Below are 20,853 nucleotides of genomic sequence, written 5' to 3'. Positions count from 1 at the left end.
ATCTATATATTTTTTAAATGAAAATTAAAAATTTTAAATGTGTTAAAACATTTTTAAAACCACCTTGAGTGCCTAGGGAATGTGTCAGAAAATGCATTGTAGGAACAGCTTATTAATGTCTCATTCCTGAAACAGAGAGCCCAGCTCACCTTCTCCCAGGACCAGCCAACAGTATAGACCTGCCTTTGGGGTCTCTCCTGCAAGCTTACCACCAAGATGCTGAGAAGGTGCACTCTTAGTGATAGGAGGCTACCAAAGAGAATGACAAAGGGCTGAGCCAGCCTGAGCTCTGCTGCTCCCCCAACATTCACCAGTCCCTTAAGTCATATTCCCCTCTCTGGGAGCAAATGAGAATTGTTACCCTAAAGGAGGTCCCTGGCCATGGAGACACAAATAGAGGTACCCGACACCAGGATTCAAACCCAGGTCTTCCTCAGTCCACTAGGGCACTCCTTCTGTAGGGTAGGAACTCAGACCCTGAAACTGTAGAGATCATGGGGCACCCTTCCCTCATTACAGCAGAATCTGGGGTCCAGAAGGCTTGAAAGTCTCAACCAGGGTCACGCAGTGGGCAGTGCTTTTTCTCCTCTACTCTACCTTGTGTTCTTCTCTCCCTCTGCCCTCACAAGCATCACTGAGACACTGGAGACAGACAAATACACCACATTACATGATGTGAGCTGCCCTGGCTTAGCTTTTAAACACAACTATAGGGATATCTATCCCGTTCCTTACACAACATGGAAGTCAGTTTCATGCTTCTAGGGCAAAAGGCTGGGGAACATTTAGATCCTGGGAAGGATGGGATCTCCCCTCTTATTAATGGTTCTGAGCCCTCAGCTTCCTTCTCCAAGATTTTTCTCTTCTTCTTACACTTTAGCTCTCCCTTTTTTCTGAAAGACCTTTATCCACCTCGTTTTCTTAAGATTTATTAATTTATTTGTGAGGGAGAGAGAGCGTGTACTTGTGAGCAGGGGGAGAGGCAGAGGGGGCAGAGGGAGACAAGCAGACTCGCCACTCAGCAGGGAGCCTGATACAGGTCTCAGTTCCGGGACCCTGAGATCATGACCCGAGCTGAAATCAAGAGTTGATCACTTAACCAGCTGAGCCACCCAGGTGCCCAAACATTTATCCACATCTTATGAGAACTCCTTCTTCCTCCCCTCTCCCCTCTCCTTGGATCTGGACCATATACCCATTTCCTAGTAGTTTGATAAAGTGGGAAGAAGGCAGACAGGTCTGAGCTTGAATTATAGCTCTCCCACTTACTGTGTGACATTGGACAAACCCCATATTTAAAGCAAAATTCTTAAACCCACCTCCTAGGCAGTGAGAAGGCCAACTAAGTCAGTACACAGATTATAGCATGCTGTCTGGCTCAGCATATGTTCTGTAAGTGTTAGTTTCTTTTGTGAGGGGAAAGAGAGGGTTTAGTGACTTTCATTTATTCATTCATTCATTCACCAAATATTGGAAATCTGCCATGTGCCAGACAACTTGGGTACAGCACCACCTATCTCCTAGGATTATTAGAGATAATTAATAGGTAATGTTTGCAAAACTGTTAGTTTCATGCCTGGCATGTAGAGGTATGTACTGAATAAATGAAGTTCATTTTCATGATCACCAGCCCACCAAGTGATGGGCTCTGATTCTTTCCTATGCACTTAGAGTAGTGCAGAGCTTCTGGGGTTATTCACAAAGGCTGCTCAGTTAGAAGTGTATCAGCATCCATAGGGAAGTCCCGAAATATACCTTTCTCTTCCCAGGACCATTGCATTAATGACTTGTTCGGAGTGGTTGAATTGCTAAGAGTGGCCCAGGCTTCCCCCTCATGAAGGGTGATAGTGAGGGAAAGTCAGCATTCCAATCCAAACCCATGGCCAGCAGATAAGAAATGATGTGGCCTGAGGTTGAAAAACACACCTTGCACAGCAATCCATTCGGCCCCTTCTCTTCTGCATCTAGCACTCATTTTCTTCTTCACTCCCATTTTTCAGCAGTCCCGGGCCATTGTGTCATTGCCTGTCAAGGGCAATTAGGACTTTTTCCGGCCATACTGGTTCATAGGTCATCTGTTGCAAGAAATCATCACTTGCTTTACTATACGACGGTGTTCACAAGCCTGAGCATCCTGTACAAGATGAAGCAACCCCTAAAGCTCTTTGGGCCTTCTCACCGTGGCATGCTCTAGCGACCCTGCAAGTATTCTGAGGGAGGTTGCATGTGTTTTTAACTCTGGTCTATAGAAAGTACTTTTGAGGTTAGCAAAATCCAATTTCCTCACAAATAAGGAAGCAGGTAACACACGAAAACACCGCTCTGGTGAACAGTATTCGATGTGGGGCTGTGGCAGCTGCAGAGGAACTCCTGTGTCCTTCCCATCTGCTCATGTCTGCTGTGGGCACCATGCTGGTCGGGCCACTGAGGCTGGACCCGCCATCATCTGGGATTCCCAGCTGGGGTGGGAGCCGGGTTGGGGAGGTGGTTCAGAATAAAAGGAACTTTCACAGCTCAAGTGCTCAGCAGTACCCTAAGTGCTTGAGAAATGTAAGCGTTATTTAACCCGTCCCCCCAGAGGTGATGGGGATTAAGGAGCGCACTTGTGATGAACGCTGGCCATTGTATAGCAGTGTTGAATCAGTGTATTGTACACCCCAAACCAATGATACACTGCATGTTAACTGGAGTTTAAGTAAAAACTTTAAAAATTGTAAAGATTATATATAGATTAGCTTCAACATTTCCCAAATTCATTTAGTGTGGGAAATGAAATTAAACCATTAAGTAGCTCGTATCCCAAATCCAATCTTCCCGTGATGGAAAGCAGGTTTCCTGATGTCATTTTTCTCCATCTGGGACTGCCCCTGGAATAGTTACTGTCAGAGGACTCAGAATGCCCACCTCTGAACCCATGCCTTCCCCTCCTCTCTTCCATTCCTTTCTAAGCAAGACAGTGACAGGGAGGACAATCCTGTACTATCATCCTCCAGTTGTCCTTGTTCTAGAGATTCAGACTGGTTAGGAGGAAGAAGTGATTATTGCCCGGGGACTAAAGGATGCCTTCATAGAGAAAAATCTGAAAGGTGTGAGTCCCAGTGGTTGAGGAAATAAAAGCCACTTCAGTGCCCCAGTGACTAATTCACATTCTGCTGCAAGCTGGAATCTGACGGTGCTCTGGCTACTGGCCTCTGCCTATCATCTTTGATTGACTCCCACATGGGTGTGACTCTCAGTCACACACTCAGATGTGCAGGAAATACTGTATCATGTGTCTTAACCTAACTTCTGATCTTGAGCTCTCATTACACTGGATTGGCAGTAAATATCAGCTGGTATTCTTGGGCTCTCCCAGCATGGGCTTATAGGAAATTTCAGGTATCCCCAAGCATTAGTACACATGAGTTGTCCTTGAGACATTCCCCTTTTCTGTCCATAGATCCCATCTTCAGGCTTTACTTGGGAAGCAGGCATCTTTTGCAAGGCCCCTCACAGTCTTGTCTGCCTGGCTATGCAGTGGTTAGTTAACCAATCCTCCCACTTTGTCTGGAATGCTCTGGTTTTAGCACTGAAAGCCCTATGTCTCTGGAGCCCCTTTCCCCCTGGCAAATCAGACCCTAGGAGTGGGCACTTCCCTTCAGAGTCTTGCCATTTCTCCACGCTCTGCTAAAAAAAGAGAGAGAGAGAGAGAGAGAGGAGAGAGAGAGAGACCTGGACTCCTGGTCAGGCTTACAGATCTCTTTTCCCTCCTTTCAGCCCAGGGAAGTCTCCTTTTCTAATCTAGGGTTGGAAGAAATACTGCACTCTGAGACATTTCGTTCAAACTGAGAATCCTCTTCCTTCACCTTCTCCATTGATAGGTAAGAGCTTAAAGAGCTTAAAATTTTGGAAAGCAAAAGCTAATAAGAGTTGCAGACTGGGTGTCTTCGTGCCCCCACCCCTCAAGAGCCTCCTAACCTCACCTAAGGGAATGAGCACAGAGCCTGAGTGGGGCATGTGATGAAGAGGAAAAGGAGAAAGTACACGGGAAAAAGAAACAGAGGTCAAGAGAACAGAGGAAGCCATCACACATATACTTGGGGTAGCTGGACACTCCTTCCTTTTAAAAAAAATTATTTATTTATTCATGAGAGACACAGAGACATGGGCAGAGGGAGAAGCAGCCTCTCTTTCGGGGAGGCGGATGTGGGACTGGATCCCAGGACCCCAGGATCATGGCCTGAGCTGAAGGCAGATGCTCAACCACTGAGCCACCCAGGTGTCCCCCCCACACCCCCAGACACTCCTTCCATTCGCAGTCCCATCTCAAGAGATGACTGAGAAGCAGGGGCTGTGAAAACTAGCAAAAGAAGCAATTCAGGGAATTTAGTTCAATTTGTTTCCTGATCTAGGTGGGGCTAGGCAGTTCCTAAGAGTCTTGGCAAGCGGATCCAGGCTTTGACACTTCTTCAAGTGGGTTCATCTTCCCCCTCCTTTCGCCTTTTACAGAATGCCTCAGTTGGCGTCAGGGCGGGGCAGGGAGGAGCATTTGCTAGACTTGCATTCATTTGGGCTATGAGACAGCTGAGGCCAGATGCCTTGGTCAGGATGTCAGGACGCAGCGCAGTGGGGGCGGGGAAGGGCGCCCTGCGCCTGTCTGCCAGGCCCACGTCCCGCCTCCATCAAGGTGGCAACCCAGAAACTTGGTGAGGTCCCAAGAACAGCGGGCTACTGACCTGGCTGGGTGCCCTGTCCCCAGCCCTAACCTTGTCCGTGGATGGAAGGATGATGGAAGAGGAGGCCCTGAACTTTCTCAGCACCAGCCCTGGCTTCTGCTAAGATGTAGAAGGGAGGGACTAAAGGAAACAGAAATACAAGCTTGCAAGAGCTACCCGTTCTCACTAGGACTGTGCCTCCACCACCTTGACCAACTTCCAGGGAAACTGATTTCCGAGAAGTGCCCTTGGACGGAGGAGGCTAAAGGGGCAGGTCGGATAGTCTTCTGAAGCTTCAGGAAGAAAGGATCTGTTATTATAGTGTCTTTCAGCAAATGCATTTCGCTTATGAGTTTTTTGCTGCAAACCGGACCAGGTTATGGTACAAACAACAATCGTTCTCTGCAACCAGTGACCTTTCCGTCGACGACCTGGCCCTCTGTCAGCAGGCCTTTCTCATACAGGTCAGGCTTTGCCTCACCAGCCCTGTGTCCCCCAAAAACGTGTTCAGGGAGGGACAGACATGTGACTTAAAACTATCTCCCAAAACCACAGGGTATATGAAAACATGTACACTTGCCCATTTCCGTGCTCCATCTCCTCTTGACAGCTCCACAGTCCTGAGCTTCAGATCAGAGAAGTGTGACATTTTCTTATGGTGCTAAAGAACCCGCCTCCTAAAGTCTATAAATAACAGCCATCTCTTGTGCTTTTACAGTACGCAGGGCACCCCCTAAACATTTGACATACACAGCCTGGGTTTATCCTCTCGGGAATGCTGTGTATCAGGTCGTATTTCCCCGTTTGTACAAGCGAGGAAACAGGCCCAGCGCTTCCCGAGGGGGGTAAGCTCCATCGGACTGCAAATCGGGGGCCTTAGTGGCTTCACTGTGCTGTCTGGAGTTTCTTGTCAAAGAGAAGGGTGAGGGGGACAGGAAACCCGTGGTCTTCACTAACCCGGGACGGCCCATCTATTTAATCTTCTATCTGATAAAGCCTGAAGTCAAAACAACAGAGCAGGCATTTCCCATGTCACAGATGTGCAAGCTCCATCCGGCCCCCTGGAAGATCAAGGCTCCCTTCTGCCTGGGTCAGTCCCTGCACTGACGGTGCACAGGTCAATGAGCTGAATGGATGCGAGAGCCCCCTGCGATGGTGAAGGGTGTCTTGGACCAAGGCAGCACTTCCTTCACAGCCCTGCATCCTGCACGTCATTCTTACTCTAACTGTGGTTCTGGTGGGTTTTCATGGCAGGGTGCAGTGCCTTGGTCACACACCAAATGGACAGGTCAGGCTCAGCAAGATGCAGTTGCCTGGTTTGGCTTTTTCTGGATTTCTGTAGAAGGGGCGCTGGCCATGAACACCTAATCCATGTTCCATTTTTGTCACCTTTGCCTGGTCACCTAGCATGTTGAGATTTCCTTTTCCTCATCGGTAAAATGAGAGGATTTTCCTGGGTGATGTGGGGAGGGGGGTGCCTTTTAATCCTAACTTTCTGCCAAAAGAACAAATGTACCGATCGAGTGACTTTGGGTTTTGTATGAAGAAATATTATTTGGAAAGCATTCTTGGGTTTGCCAAAAGCATCTTTCATCATTCAACAAATATCAGCTTCACAGAGAGAGCAGGGGGCTCTGTGAGAGCGTCTTGGCTGAAGGAACACGGTTTGCAGCAGAGGGATCATGAGGGACCCCGCAGACACTGTGAGGTGCCGGTTAATAATGAAACTCACTAAAATCAGGAGGTGGGACAAAGTGTGAAGGGGACTCTCACTTTCTCTAACCTCCTCCTGCTTTTTTCCTTAGTTTTTAGAAATTACTCACTAGGGAGACAAAATTGCCTTTAAGTCTCTATCTTAATTCTTTTTTTTCTGAAAAATTATTACTGAAGTCGGGTTGGCACACAGTATTACATTAGTTTCGAGGGTGCAACGTAGTGATTTAACAACTGTATGTTATGCTTTGCTTCACCACAGCGTGACTCCCATCTGTCCCCATACAACACTGATGCAATAAATACCGTTGGCTCTATTCCCTATGCTGTGCCCTACAGCCCCCGACCTATTTACTCCCTAACTGGAAGTCTGTATCTCCCACTCCTCCTCAGCCGTGTTACCTCCCTCTCCCTCTGGCAACCACCAGTTGTCTGTATTTGGGGGTCTGTTTCTGCTTTTTGTTTGTTTTGTTTTTTAGATTCCGTGTGTAAGTGAAATCATACGTATTCGTCTTTCTCTGATTTATTTCACTTAGCATAATACCCTCTAGGTCCATCCATGTTGTTATAAGGGGCAAGACCTGATGATTTTTGATAGCTGGGTAATAATCTCCTTTATCCATTGGTGGACACTTGGATTGCTTCCATATCTTGGCACTTATAAATAATGCTGCAATAAACATAGGGGTGCATATATCTTTTTTAATTAGTGAGGTTTTTAAAAGATTTTTTATTTATTTGAGAGACACAGCACAAGTAGGGGAGGAAGGTGGCAGAGGAAGAGGGAGGGGTAGACTCCCCACTGAGCGGGGAGCTCGATGCGGGACTGGATCCCAGGACTCCAGCACCATGACCTGAGCTTTAAAGGCAGATGCTTAACCTACTGAGCACCCAGGAGCCCCTAATGCTTTCATTTTCTTTAGAAAAATAAATACCTACTCGTGCAATTATTGGATAATGACATTACTATTTTTAATTTGGGGGGGAACCTCTATACTGATTTCCACAGCAGCTGCAGCAGTTTATATTCCCACCAAGAGCACACAAGTGTTCCTTTTTCTTCACATCCTTGCCAATGCTTGTTTCTTGTCTTTGATCCCTGCCATTCTGACAGGTGTGAGGTGAGACCTCATTGTGGTTTTGACTTGCATTTCCTTGGTGATGAGTGATGCAGAGCATCTTTTCATGCATCTGTTGGCCATCTGTATGTCTTTGGGAAAATGTCTATTCAGGTCCTCTGATCATTTTTTAATTGAATGATTTGATATTTTAGTGTTGAGTTGTAAAAGTTCTTTAGTATTTTGGATACTAACCCTCTATTAGATATGTCATTTGCAAAAATCTTCCATTCAGTAAGTTCCCTTTTTTGTTGTTGTTGATTATTTCCTTTACTGTACAAAAGCTTTTTATTTTGGTGTAATCCCAATAGTTTATGTTTGCTTTTGCTTCCCTTGCTTCAGGAGATATATCTAGAAACACGTTGCTAAGGCCAATGTCAAAGAGATTACTGCCTATGTTTTCTGCTAGGAATTTTATGGTTTTATGTCTCACATATAGGTCTTTAATCCATTTTATTTTATTTTTGTGTATGATGTAAGCAAGTGGTTCAGTTTCATTCTTTTGTATTTAGCTCTCTAGTTTTCCCAGCATCATTTATTGAAGAGACTGTCTTTTCCCCCAATTAAATTTTCTTGCCTCATTTGTTGTCGATTAATTGACCATATAAGTGTGGGTTATGTCTGGGCTCTCTATTCCATTGTCTGTTTTTGTGCTAGTACCATACTGATTTGATTATTTTAGTTTTGTAGTATATCTTGAATGCTAAAATTGTGATACCTCCAGCTTTGTCCTTTCTCAAGATTGCTTTAGCTCTTTGGGATCTTTTGTGGTTCCATAAACATTTTTGTATAATTTGTCTTAGTTCTGTGAAAAATACTTTTCCTTATGGAAATATCAATAGTATTTTCTCCAGTTTTTTCTTATAATTGATTTCTAATTTCATAGTGTTGTGGTTCAAAAAGATGTATGATATGATTTCAGTCTTCTTAAATCTGTTGAGACTGGTTTGGTGGTCTAATGTGTACACTTGATTATGTATTCTGTTGGTTTTGAATAGAATGTTCATTGTTTCCTTAAGGATTTTCTGCCTGGAAATTTATCCATCAATGTAGGTGTGTGTTAAAGTCTCTACTGTTATTTTACTAATGTCAGTTTCTCCTTTTATGTCTATTAATATCTGCTTTGTGTATCTAGGTGTTCTTACATTGAGTACATACATAGATATTCACAACTTTTAATTCCTCTTGTTGGATTGATCCCTTTATCATTATCTAATACCCTTTTTTTATCTAGTGTTACAATCTTTGTTTTAAAGTCTGTTTTATCTGATACAAGTATTGCTATTTTTTCCCCCTCACTTCCATGTGCATGGAGTATCTTTATCCTTTCACTTTGAGTCTGTATTTATCTTTAGGTCTGAAGGGAGTTTATTCTAGGCAGCATATAGATGGGTCTTAGTTTTTAATCCATTGTGTCACCCTGTGTCTTTTGATTGGAACATTTAGACCATTTATATGTAAAGTTATTATGGATAGATGTGTACTTATTGTCATTGTTAATTGACTTCTAGTTGTTCTCGTAGTTGTTCTCTGGTTCTTTTTCTCCTGCCCTCTTTCTTTGTAATTGGTGACTTTTGTTACTGTTATGTTTGGCTTTCTTTTACTTTATTTTGTGTGTATCTATTATAGGGTTTTGTGGTCACCACGTGGTTCATATTATAACATCCTAAGTATAAGGCAGTCTATATTAAACTAATGGTCACTTAAGTTCACACATATTCTAAAATAACTTCTTCTTTACCCTCTCTAATCTTTTATATATATATGTTGTTATATTTTACATCTTTTTATTTTGAGTCCCCTTAGCTAATTTTTTAGATATAATTGAGTTTACTACTTTTGTCTTTTACCCTTCATATTAACTTTATAAGTAATTATTTTACTGCCTTTACTGTATGTTTGCTTTTACCAGTGAAATTTTTTCCTTTCATAACTTTCTGCTTACTATGGTCTTTCATTCTCCACTTAAAGAAGTTACTTTAATGCTTCTTGTCAGACCAGTTTTGTGGTGATGAACTCACTTAACTTTTCTTTGTCTCAGAAACTCTCAATTTCTCCTTCAATTCTGAATGATAACCTTGCAGGGTAGAGTATTCTTGATTGTACGTTTTTCCCTTTCAGCACTTTGAATATACCATGCCACTTTCTTCTGGCTAGCAAGGTTTCTGTTGAAAAATCAATTGATAGTCTTATGAGGTCTCCCTTTGTATGTTACTAGTTGCTTCTCTTTTGCTGCTTTTAAAATTCTCTCTTTATCCTTAATCTTTGACAATAAATTATGCATCATGGTGTGGATCTTGTTGGGTACATCTTGTTGGGCACTCTCTGTACTTCCTGAACTTGGATGTTTGTTTCTTTCCTCAGATTAGGAAAGCGTTCAGCCATTATTTCTTCAAATAAATTTTGTTGTTGTTGTTATTTTGTTTAAGGAGGGCTGGAAGGGCAGAGGGGAAAGGAAAGAGAGAATCTTAAGTAGGTTCCATGTCCAGTGTGGAGACCAGCATGGGACTCAATGTCACAACCCTGAGATCACGACCTGAGCCGAAATCAAGAGTTGGACACTTACCAACTGAGCCACCCAGGTGCCCTTCAAATAAGTTTTGTTTTGTTCTGTTTTTTTACCCTTTCTCTCTCTTCTCCTTCTAGAACCCCTGTAATGTTTGTTTACTTGATGCTATTGAAGACATCCCTTGACCTATCCTCATTTTTAATTTTTTTTTAAGATCTTATTTATTTATTCATGAGAGACACACAGAGAGAGGCAGGGACACAGGCGGAGGGAGAAGCAGGCTCCATGCAGGAAGCCTGATGTGGGACTCGATTCCCAGACCTGGGATCACGCCCTGGGCTGAAGGCAGATCCTCAACCACTGAGCCACCCAGGCACCCTATCCTCATTTTTTAAATGTTTTTTTTTCTTTTTGCTGTTCAGCTTGGGTGTTTTCCACTACCCTGTCTTCCAGGTCACTGACCATTCTTTCTGCATCTTCTAGTCTCTGTTGATACCCTCTATTGTGTTTTTTGTTTCAATTATTGTATTCTTCAACTCTGATTGGGTTTTTTTTTTAAGATTTTATTTATTTATTCATGATAGTCACACACACACACAGAGAGATAGGCAGAGACATAGGCAGAGAGAGAAGCAGGCTCCATACAGGGAGCCCGATGTGGGATTCGATCCCAGGTCTCCAGGATCGCGCCCTGGGCCAAAGGCAGGTGCTAAACCGCTGCACCACCCAGGGATCCCTGATTGGTTCTTTTTTATATTTTTCATCTCTTTGTTCAAGTTTTTACTGAGTTTTTCTACTCTTCTCTCCAGGCTGGTGAGCATCTCTATGACCATTACCTTGAACTCTTTATCAGGTAAATTGCTTATTTCCATTTCATTTAGTTCTTTTTCTGAGGTTTTGTCTTTTTCTTTCGTTTGGAGCATATTCCTCTCTCTCCTCATTTTGCTTGACATTCTTGTTTTTCTGAATTAGACAGAAGAGTTACTTCTAAGCTTGAAGGAATGCTCTTGTGTATGGTCATCCCCTGGGGTCATCCTCCTCATCTTTCACCAACCATGCTGCCTAATTTGAGACATGGTGTTAAAAAAAAAAAAGCAATCTCTTAACATTTTTAATAATGATTTTAGAAATAATTTGCTAATTTGTGAAGATAGATTTGCCTGAAATTCAAATATTCCTTCACTTTCAGTTTAGTTTCACTTTTTTCTGTTAAGGTCAAATTAACACTAGCATTTATATTTAAAATAACATATAGAGGGATGCATAGTTGGGTCAGTTGGTGGAACATGCAACCCTTGATCTCAGGGTTACGAGTTTGAGCCCCAAATTGGATGTAGGAATTAGTTTAAAATCTTTAAAAATAAATAAAACAACTTATAGAGTATGTTTCATTTTATAACTTATGCTTGTCCATCCATTCTTCCCTCTGCCTGCTATATTTGCAGAGAAATGCTGGGGTATGATCCACATGATGTTAGGAAATTATTATCTCCTAGGAGTGAGATCAGAATGATTTCTTTGCTTTTTTCTTTGTTTCTTTCTATGTTCTTGATTTTCTTATACTGGGCATAATATTAATAAAGCCATTATTCTAAAAATGAGCAAAAAGGGGAAAAAAGAGGGAAGCAAACCATAGGAGACTCTAAACTATAGAGAGCAAACCAAGGGTTGTTGGAGGGAAGATGATTGGGAGGATGGGTTAAATGGGTGATGGGCAATAAGGAAGGCCCTTGTGAAGAGCACTGGGTGTTACATGTAAGTGATGAATCACTAAATTCTACTCCTGAAATCAATATTACACACTGCATGCTAGCTAACTAGAACTTAAATAAAAAATTGGGGGAAAATATCAAATAAAATTTTAAAAAGCAAACAAGACTGCAATGCCATGGCTTTATAGGCAGCAGCAGATCTCATGAAAGGCACATTCCTTCTTCCATCCACCTCCCACCTGGCCCCAACCCTGGAGGGACTGGCAAATTTCCCTGACTCACCCTCTCATTGGACTTTTGCAACTAGTGACTAGTGAACTCCTGAACAGCTCTGAAGGGTGAATGCAAGGTCCTGGAAGGCCCAGGGGCTGTTTGTATATGCTTCACTGGGCATGTGTTTATGATAAAAACAGAGCTCAAGATGAAACTGGCTTGGGGTGGTTCCTGCAATTTTTACTGCAATCCAAAGAAAGGATGCTTAGATGTATGGGGATGTATCTGGGCTCAGATTTCACTGTATGTCCTTTAGTTTTGAGGGAAGCAGGAATACCAGGGTTATTTATTCATCATCCTGTTTCTCAAGTTTGTTTTCATAGTTCTTGTTGTATCTTTCAGTTAATAAATATCAGGACTTTATTAGGAAGGCATTCCAGAAATAAAGCTGGCTATTCATGGCATGGTTTTTGGCACAGGCCTTCCTGCCTATATGGAGGGAAACTCTGTTTACCTTTTTGAAGAGTCAATAGAACCTCAGGTTCACAGTTTGTCCACCAAAAGAAGGAACCACTTCAGTTTAGGGGGAGGACAAACAGCTGCCCTTAGCTAATGAAGGACACAGGGCTGAACTGTGCTGGCTTCAGTTTTAACTGAAGGAGCCAAAATGTTCTTTCTGTGTCAGAGGTGCGATTAATGTCCTTGGACAATTCTCAAAGTAAATTACAGAGATAATCCAGCTTTTCTGTTGCTTAAAACTATACTTACGTCTTTTTCATTTTTCTTCAGTGATTAGAATTTTCTGTAAAATGGGAACAATAATACCCCCAGTGATAATTTCCCTGAACTGTGATAAGAAACAGATGAGATTATATAAGAGGAGGGTGCCTGGTCCACTACAAAAAAGAGGGCATGCATAAAGCATCTTTGGTACAGAACTTTTGAGCAGGCAGGCACATTTTACAAGCTGTGGGATTGGACAACCGAGAAGTGACATTCCTCAGTGGAGGCCACATAGCCAGGTGTGGAGGCAACGTGCTTGGAACCCCACCTCTTCCTGCTGGGCCATCCTGCCATATCCTTAGCCCTTTTTCATGACACATGTCATGAGAACACCACTTTAGTATTTTGAACCTTTTAGGAGGAGAAGCACAGAGCACAGCTCCAAGTAGATGTTTTCCTGCAGATGGCCTGAATGAGTCAGAGACCTACTTCTTGTAAGTGATGCAACGCAGGTTGTATATGTGCACCCAGGGGCGTGCGACCTTACTAACTTCTCTGTACTTCCCTTACCTCACCAGCTTATCATCCGGTTGGGGGTTGCAGAGGATTGAGTGAACGCATTCAGGGAGATATAGAATAAGAATAGGGCAGCAGGGGATCCCTGGGTGGCTCAGCCGTTTAGCACCTGCCTTTGGCCCAGGGTGTGATCCTGGAGTCCTGGGATCGAGCCCCACGTCAGGCTCCCTACATGGAGCCTGCTTCTCCCTCTCCTGTGTCTCTGCCTCTCTCTCTCTCTATGTTTGTGTCGCTCATGAATAAATTAACAAAATCTTTAAAAAAAAGGGGGGGGAGGGCATGGCACGTAGTGTGTGCTCCATGAATGCTTGCCATTATTCTTTATTATCGTTAATTTACACATAGAAGCTTCACACTTGCCTACAGATGGGGAAAAGAAAGGAAGAAGAAAAAAGAGAAGAAAAAAGAGAAAGGCTACGAAACAAATTCAGATGAAGACTACTGTGAACCACCCTAGGACATGTCGCTAAGGCATGTCCTGAAGTGGGGTGGAGGGAAGCAGAGTACCTGGAAAGAGTACTTACAAGTATTACAATTCCTAATACTCTTATTTGCTCCCCAGAGAAGGGCTCATTTTCTTTGGGCCTGACCCCTGGCTTATGACTGCTAATGGCAGCCACGTGCTCAGTGGATGGATGACTGCACCACATTTATGCATAACTTATGCAGGGCCCTCTAGGCATGATGGAGGTGCTTGGGGCTCCCCAAATGCATAGGTGAGAGGAGGTACAGGCTTTGTAGTTAAACAGGAGACAGTGATGAGGGGAGATATGCCCTGAGAGAGCACAGGGCAGCCTGGGAATGCTTCTAGAAGCACGGGCTGAAAATGACATGAATCCTGAAACTTCCAGTCTGCCCCCTTGCTCCACAGCAGGGCATTTCAGGCCCACCGAGGTCTGGCTCACAGCTCCACTTGGCCCATATCCTACCACACTCCTCTTCTGGGCCCTTTGGTCTCATTCACAGCCTCCTGCTGCTGCCTCAGCCACCCACCCCCAACCCTACAGGGACCAGCCAGCTTCAGGGATCAGCCACCTGCCACTTCTCCGAAGTCTTCCTCACCACTCCCCTTCCCACACTCCTTCCTTCCCATCACCCCCAGCCTGTGCTCCTCCTCCATGTTGCTTTCACGTCTGTGCATGAGTCACAGCTCACTGTTCACCAGTCCTCACCACCAGGCAGGCCCTTCCTTGTTTGTGTCCTTTCCCCCTCCCTCCCCTTCTGCTTGTGACAGTCCATGAAAGGAAAACTAATCAAACCATACCTCGAGGAGGGAGTCTTCAACCTCAGGCCAGGGAATGAGAATGGAGATAAAATATTGAGGCGCTACCACTGTCAAGTTGGGAATCTTTCACTTCCATTTGGTTTCCAGACATGGAAATATCCACTTGTTTGGGGACACTATTGAAACATGCCCACCCCACTCAATATTTCTGGTAATAAATTAAATTTATTTAATAAATAAATTTAAATTTATTCTGGTAATAAATTAAGAGGCTGAAACCACTACCTCTTTTCTTGCTTCAAGATTAGCTTTCAGGACCTCCTGACTAACTTTCACAACCAACACAATGTGTTACCCACTCACTATATGCAGTCCTTTCCCCCTGCTGTTAGGGTCTGCAAATTAGCTTAGCATGTTCACCTCGAGTTCGGTCAGCCCAGACGAATGCTCCAAGCAAGAATTTACCACACTGAACATTTAGAGCAATCCATCTCCCGGCTGCCTGACAAGGAAGCAGCTTCTATTGAGAATAAGTATAAATTAGCTAATGCTGAAACTGCAGAAATTTTCAATCCATATCCTGTGTCTCCAGTGATACTTCCCTCCTCCAGCTATTCATTCCGACATTAATTCTAGGTCTCTCTGTTGCACTCAGGGTTGAACCTTGTGGTAAAATACTAGTGGTGTAGTAACTGCAGGAAGGCATATATAATTTCCCCGTCAGAGTGGTTTTAAGGGCCCTCTTTCAGTGGGCATGATACATTAGAGAAAAGATAAATGGTTATGGGCCCCAAAAAATCTGCAGAGTCAACACATGTGTGAGAAATTACCATTTTAACCTTTAATCATTTTAGCCAAGAAGCAAGCTCTATTTTTATTGCTTATGAACAGTAGTGCTGAATTGGCCATGAAGCACTGATTGGCAGGAAAAGGCCTTGCAAAAACTGGATTCCCCCGTATAAGTTGGGAAGTACACTAAGAAGCCCAGTTTAAAGGTGGGAAGTGGGTGGCAGGTTGGGGACAGAGCCTGAAAGCAAAGAAAGCCACTGAGTAGCTCAGGGTTGAGCTGCTGTAAAGAAAGACCATGCTGGGCCCTGGAATGTGGTCTGAGAAGCAAGTCCCGCCCTTCCTGGATCTCTGAGAGTGCAAGGGATCAAAGCCTACAGATAAAGAAACCATGGGTCCTTTCCACACCTCCTCAGTGCTGAGAGTGGCCTGTGTTTCCCAGCTGTAAATGAGGTCATCCTTGCTGAGGCCTGGATGATAATAGGTCCCTGGTTTACTACATGTTTTCTGTGTGCCACGCGCTTTGCTAACTGCTTTATAGGGAATATGTTCTTTAATCCTCCAACTCCCCCTTGCAGTACGTGCTATAACTCACTTTATGAATGAGGAAATTGAAGTCGGAAAGTGGTAAAACCCATTTGCCCAAGACTGACAGCCAGTTTGGTGGTAAAAGCGGGATTTGAACCCAGAGACTGGCTATGGAGCCTGTGCTTATCTTCACTACCACACTTTTCAATAGCATTGCTTTTCAATAGCGTTTGTGAAAAATGATAGTGTAATGTCCAGAAAGTTAGAATGAAAAAAAGTCGCTCAGATTACCAGGGAATCTGGAGAAATGCCCTTGATCCTGGTCTCTATAAAAGAATGATAATGCTATTCTTTACCCAACCTACAAATGTATTATCAGGATAATGAATTGGTCATCAGGGCTCTTAGAATCTTAGATGATTGAGGATGTTTAGTTAAATAATGAGCAAATCAGTTTTCATATCCCTACTCAAGACTGAAGTCCCCAAACTGGGGTCACCTCTCTTCAACAACCAGTTTGGGGTTTTAAAAGTAAAATTCACATGCATTCCATCTAAGTCAGAAGCCAGAAATTCTTTGTTGAATACCATGAAGGCATTTCTGCAGGGAATTCATCTGACATCTGACAGGATATCCCCTGTCAAGCAAGTAGGGTACCCTGTGGGGGGAGCTGGGTACCCAGCTTTTGTCTTTGAGAACCAAACTTTGCTCTCTAGTTGGCCTTGGTGAAGAGGGAGTTTGGTAAATCAGTTCTACCCCTTTTTCTCCGTTTCCTCCATCACTTTCTTGGATTAAGACCTGCAGCACTGGGAGGTGGGTTAACTGCAATAGACTCCAAAATGGTTTCCTTACAATGCTTTTGAGCAGGTATAGGAAAGGATTAATTTGTAGATCATGAGATAAAAAACTGTCATCCTTTTCCTAAGCAGAAAGAAATGACAAAACTCAAGAAGGTAGCATTATAGTCTATTTTTTCCCCCGGGAAGTTATAAATTCTGTGCTGTAAACTGCAGTGCAAATAGCATTTTTATAGATGTCAAGAGAAATATAAGAAATAGATGGTTTAAAAAAAAAGAAATCGATAGTTTTGAAATTATATACTCGTAAAAAGAAGATATTTTGGAAAAATGATCCAAGAAATCCTCTCTCATGAACATAAACATACACAAATACATACACGTGTTCCTTTTTGACTTTGTCATCCCATTTCTGGAAATTTATCTTTAAGAAATTATCCAAAAACCAGAAATTAAGATGTCTATTGCATAGTTGTTTTTTTTTTTTTTAAGATTTATTTATTTTAGAGAGAGTGTGTGTTAGTCGGGGGAGACACAGAGGGGGAGAGAGAATCTCAAGCGGATGCCACACTGAGTGCGGAGCCCTGATGCAGGGCTGGATCCTACAGACCGTGAGATCATGACCTGAGCCAAAATCGAGAGTTGGATGCTTAACCCACTGTGCCACCTGCATAGTTTTTATATAGCAAAATATTTGAAATAGTCTATGTGCTACTGACACACCTGATAGAATATGTATTTATTAAAATTAAAAGTATAAAACCATCAAGCAACATGAAAATGCTTATTTTATATAAAGGAAAAAAGCCAAGTATATAATAATGACACTGTGCCACTTAAACTATATATTTTTTCATTTCTAGAATTTCTATTTAGTTTGCTTTTGACTTTGCCTCTTCACTTCTTTTTTTTTTTAATTTTATTCATTTATTGGAGAGAGATAGTGAGAGAGAAATCACGAGCAGTGGGGGATGGATAGAGGGAGAAGCCGACTCCCCAGTGACCAGGGAGCCCAATGTGGGGCTCAATCCCAGGAGCCAGGGATCATGACCTGAGCCAAAGGCAGACCCTTAACCGACTGAGCCACCCAGGAGCCCCTGCCTCTTCACTTTTCATACCAAGCTGTTCATTCTTATGGTCACTATTCTTTCCATTGTCTTAGCATCTTTATTTTTTTTTAAGATTTTATTTTTAAGTAATCTCTACACCTAATGCGGGGCTCAAACTTACAACCCTAAGCCAGCCTTCATTGTCCTAGCATTTAAACATACTTTCTTGAATATTTTATTTCAGATTGTTCTCAGGGTACAGATTCTCTTTTTTGTTGTGACGTTCTTTTCCTTGGGCCATCTGACGTTTTCTTACGAGCATTACTTCATTGTCTTCAAGTGTGGTTGTCTGTGGGACTCCCCCACTCCCAGGGTTACGAGGATGTGATTTTGCCTTGCCCTTGCCCAGACTCTAGTAATTTCAGTGGCCCCAGGCATATTGTGTATTTCTGTACCACTTTTCTGGGATGGTTGATTGAGTCTGAATTTGTGCCACGACGAGTTCAGTTCCTCAGCAAGGCCTGAATGTTGTTTCTTATCCTAAGGGGTTAAGTCCTGCCCATTGCGCCTGTGGATTCAGCTCTCATTAACTGCTAAGGTTAATGTTTGTAGCACCTGCACTTCCTTTCTCTCCCTTCAAACTCTGTTGTACATTAAAAAAAAATTTACTAGTGCTCGCTTTGGCAGCACATATACTAAAATTGGAATGATACAGAGATTAGCATGGCCCTCGCACAAGGATGATGTGCAAATTCGTGAAGCATTCCATATTAAAAAAAAAAAAAAGTTTACTCTTCACCTATCATTTCTATGTGTTTGTAGTGGGATGTCCCATCTACCACAATGACCAGAAATACTTGGTTATTTTTTCCATTTACTGCAACTATATGAAAATGTATGTGTACATAACCAGAGACTGGAAGGGGACTTTGCAAATGAAAAGATTTTTATGGGTAGAGATGGTGGGTGTAACCATTTTTCTTTATTTTGCAAATATTCTGTATTGTCATTTTATTATCTCTAAAACAATATAAGGATCCTCATTTTTTTTTCCACCATTGTCTTTTGTTTCAGAATGCATACACTGCAACTGCCATTAACGGGACCGATTTTTGTACATCAGCACAAGATGTGCTCAAACTCTCATCCAAGAATTCAAATCATTTTACGTCTGTTAACTGCTTTGGAGACTTCATAATTTTTCTAGGAAAGGTGAGATGTCTTCACTAAAATAGTAAATAAAAGAACTTGGGATCCCAACATCAAACCATACAGCAAGGTTTTGAAAGAACAAAACCTTGAAGTTATCTTGAGTGCTAACTCCATGGTGGGTGGCGTCCTTCATCCTTAATCCTCTGAGGTATCTTATTTGGCAGATGAGAATACTAAGGCTTAGTAACCTGTCTGGGATCTCCCAAAGGAGTCAGGATTTGAATCAAACCCTTAGCTCTTAGCTATACTCAATTCTCTCTACCATTCTGAGTCCCACTTTTTCACATCTAAAATGAAAATGTTGGGACGCCTGGGTGGCTCAGCGATTGCGCATCTGCCTTCAACCCAGGGCATGATCTTGGAGGCCTGGGATCAAGTCCCACATCGGGCTGCCTTCATGGAGCCTGCTTCTCCCTCTGCCTATGTCTCTGCCTCTCTCTCTCTCTCTAGTGTTTCTCATGAATAATAGAATCTAAAAGAAAAAAGAAAAGAAAAGAAAAAAAGAAAAGAAAAGAAAATGCTGCTAGCCTCGTAAAATGGGTGTATTTTCTGGGGATTTTGTTATAAAATATATGGAAGTAGTATTGGAACCTAATAAAAAGTCTATCACTTAAGGGCAATCAGTACACAAATATAAAGACAGATTGTTAATGTCCCAGGTAGAGCCAGAGGTACATTTCTGCTGTCATCTGAGTAGTACTTTTCAGGAAATTATATGTAGTCTTGTATGCAGCACAGTGAACAAGCATCACAGAGATCATCTCGTGGTATAAAGGACAAGCCCTGAACTTGGGGTCTTTAACAACTTCGAGCCTCAGTCTTCATATCGGAACCAAAGAGAACACATGGCCTTTCTAGGTTGTAGGGAAGAGTAACTGAAATATTGATGAAAGTGGTAGGATAGCCCCTCATTGACCATGCTTCAAGTTGAGGGTTCTTTACACTGTGCCACATGGTGTGTCCCTTTCCATGTGACTGTCACCCACCAGGCCTAATCCTGCACACCTGTTTGCCTGATTCCACTTCCACTTGATTGCCTGCCCTTCAAATTCTTGACCACAGACCTCCTGACCTTCCTACCACATCTTCACTATTCCAAGCTTAGATACACTGGCTTCTTCCAACCATTCATCCTCAAGGACATGAATGCTGAGGCCTTCGGTGGTGCCCCAAAGTGAACAAGAGCTTGGTCTCCAGTTGTAACCTGGCCAAAGTCAAATGAGGACTCATGGCTCATTTAGCATTTTGTGCCTCTGTGGCCTTTGGTAAAGGTCTCTAGTGCATATCAGAGTTAACTGTCAGTAACAAGTTATAACATGCATGGATTTCACAGGGGTATGTTAGTTGCACATATTTTCATTTTAAGGTTCAGCTGGGCCCCCAGAGACTTTTTTCATGCAACAGTAGCTCTAGAAGTACAAACTGATAAATGCCTCTCTAAACAGCCTAAATAATCTTTGTATTTGAATGGATAATACTGTTTATGTTAGTTCAGTAAGATTGTGGGTGATATGTTGTCTAATAACTACTTCCAAAGAATCTTTATAAGTCTTTATAAAAGACTTTTATTTTAGGCAGTAATTCATTTTCCTGTATTTCTTGAATGAAGTAGCATTCAGACATTCACGTCCACCATTGAGGATATCTGAGGGCAATGGGGATTCCAGACGGACATCATTTTATATGTTAAAGAATTAGGTACATCATAAGTCTGTAATTATGTTCCTGGAAATTATTATATATGGCAAAAGCCTGGATTAATCATATTATCTCCCCACACCAGCATTGGAACACCTTTCCACTTTAATCCCCAGGGTAAAGCAAATCACATGCTAAACTACAGTATATTCACTCGGTGGGTTGTTGCACCATTATTTTAAAATGACGCTTATTAAAAAGCTTTTAAATGAAGATGCTTACAGGAGTATCAAGTGAAAAAACTAAAAGTTTTGGAGTATCATTCCGTCTATATAAATACAAAAACCAGGCACAGCAAAC

The 20,853-nt window shown here is 42.6% G+C and overlaps 1 protein-coding gene and 1 non-coding gene across 9 annotated transcripts in view; both read left to right on the top strand.

Moving 5' to 3' along the window:
* Positions 1–20,853, top strand: part of SLC44A3 (solute carrier family 44 member 3) — a 111,901-nt gene that overhangs the window by 69,754 nt on the left and 21,294 nt on the right. For 6 of the 8 annotated variants that reach the window (XM_049111652.1, XM_025417567.3, XM_049111648.1 and 3 more), the window contains one exon: positions 18,718–18,855. In XM_049111652.1, the coding sequence (XP_048967609.1) occupies positions 18,718–18,855 (138 nt within the window). Of the gene's footprint in view, positions 1–10,843; positions 10,888–18,717; positions 18,856–20,853 lie in introns of all 8 variants that reach the window. The other 2 variants (XM_025417573.3, XM_025417572.3) reach the window with 1 other exon arrangement.
* Positions 18,315–18,418, top strand: LOC112641146 (U6 spliceosomal RNA). The gene has a single exon (XR_003124532.1). It is a non-coding gene; the product is annotated as a U6 spliceosomal RNA (small nuclear RNA).

This window comes from Canis lupus, chromosome 6 (assembly GCF_003254725.2).
Source record: "Canis lupus dingo isolate Sandy chromosome 6, ASM325472v2, whole genome shotgun sequence".
Classification (NCBI taxonomy): Eukaryota; Metazoa; Chordata; class Mammalia; order Carnivora; family Canidae; genus Canis; species Canis lupus.
Note: the sequence above shows the minus strand (reverse complement) of the source record. Positions and strands in the feature narration are given on the sequence as shown.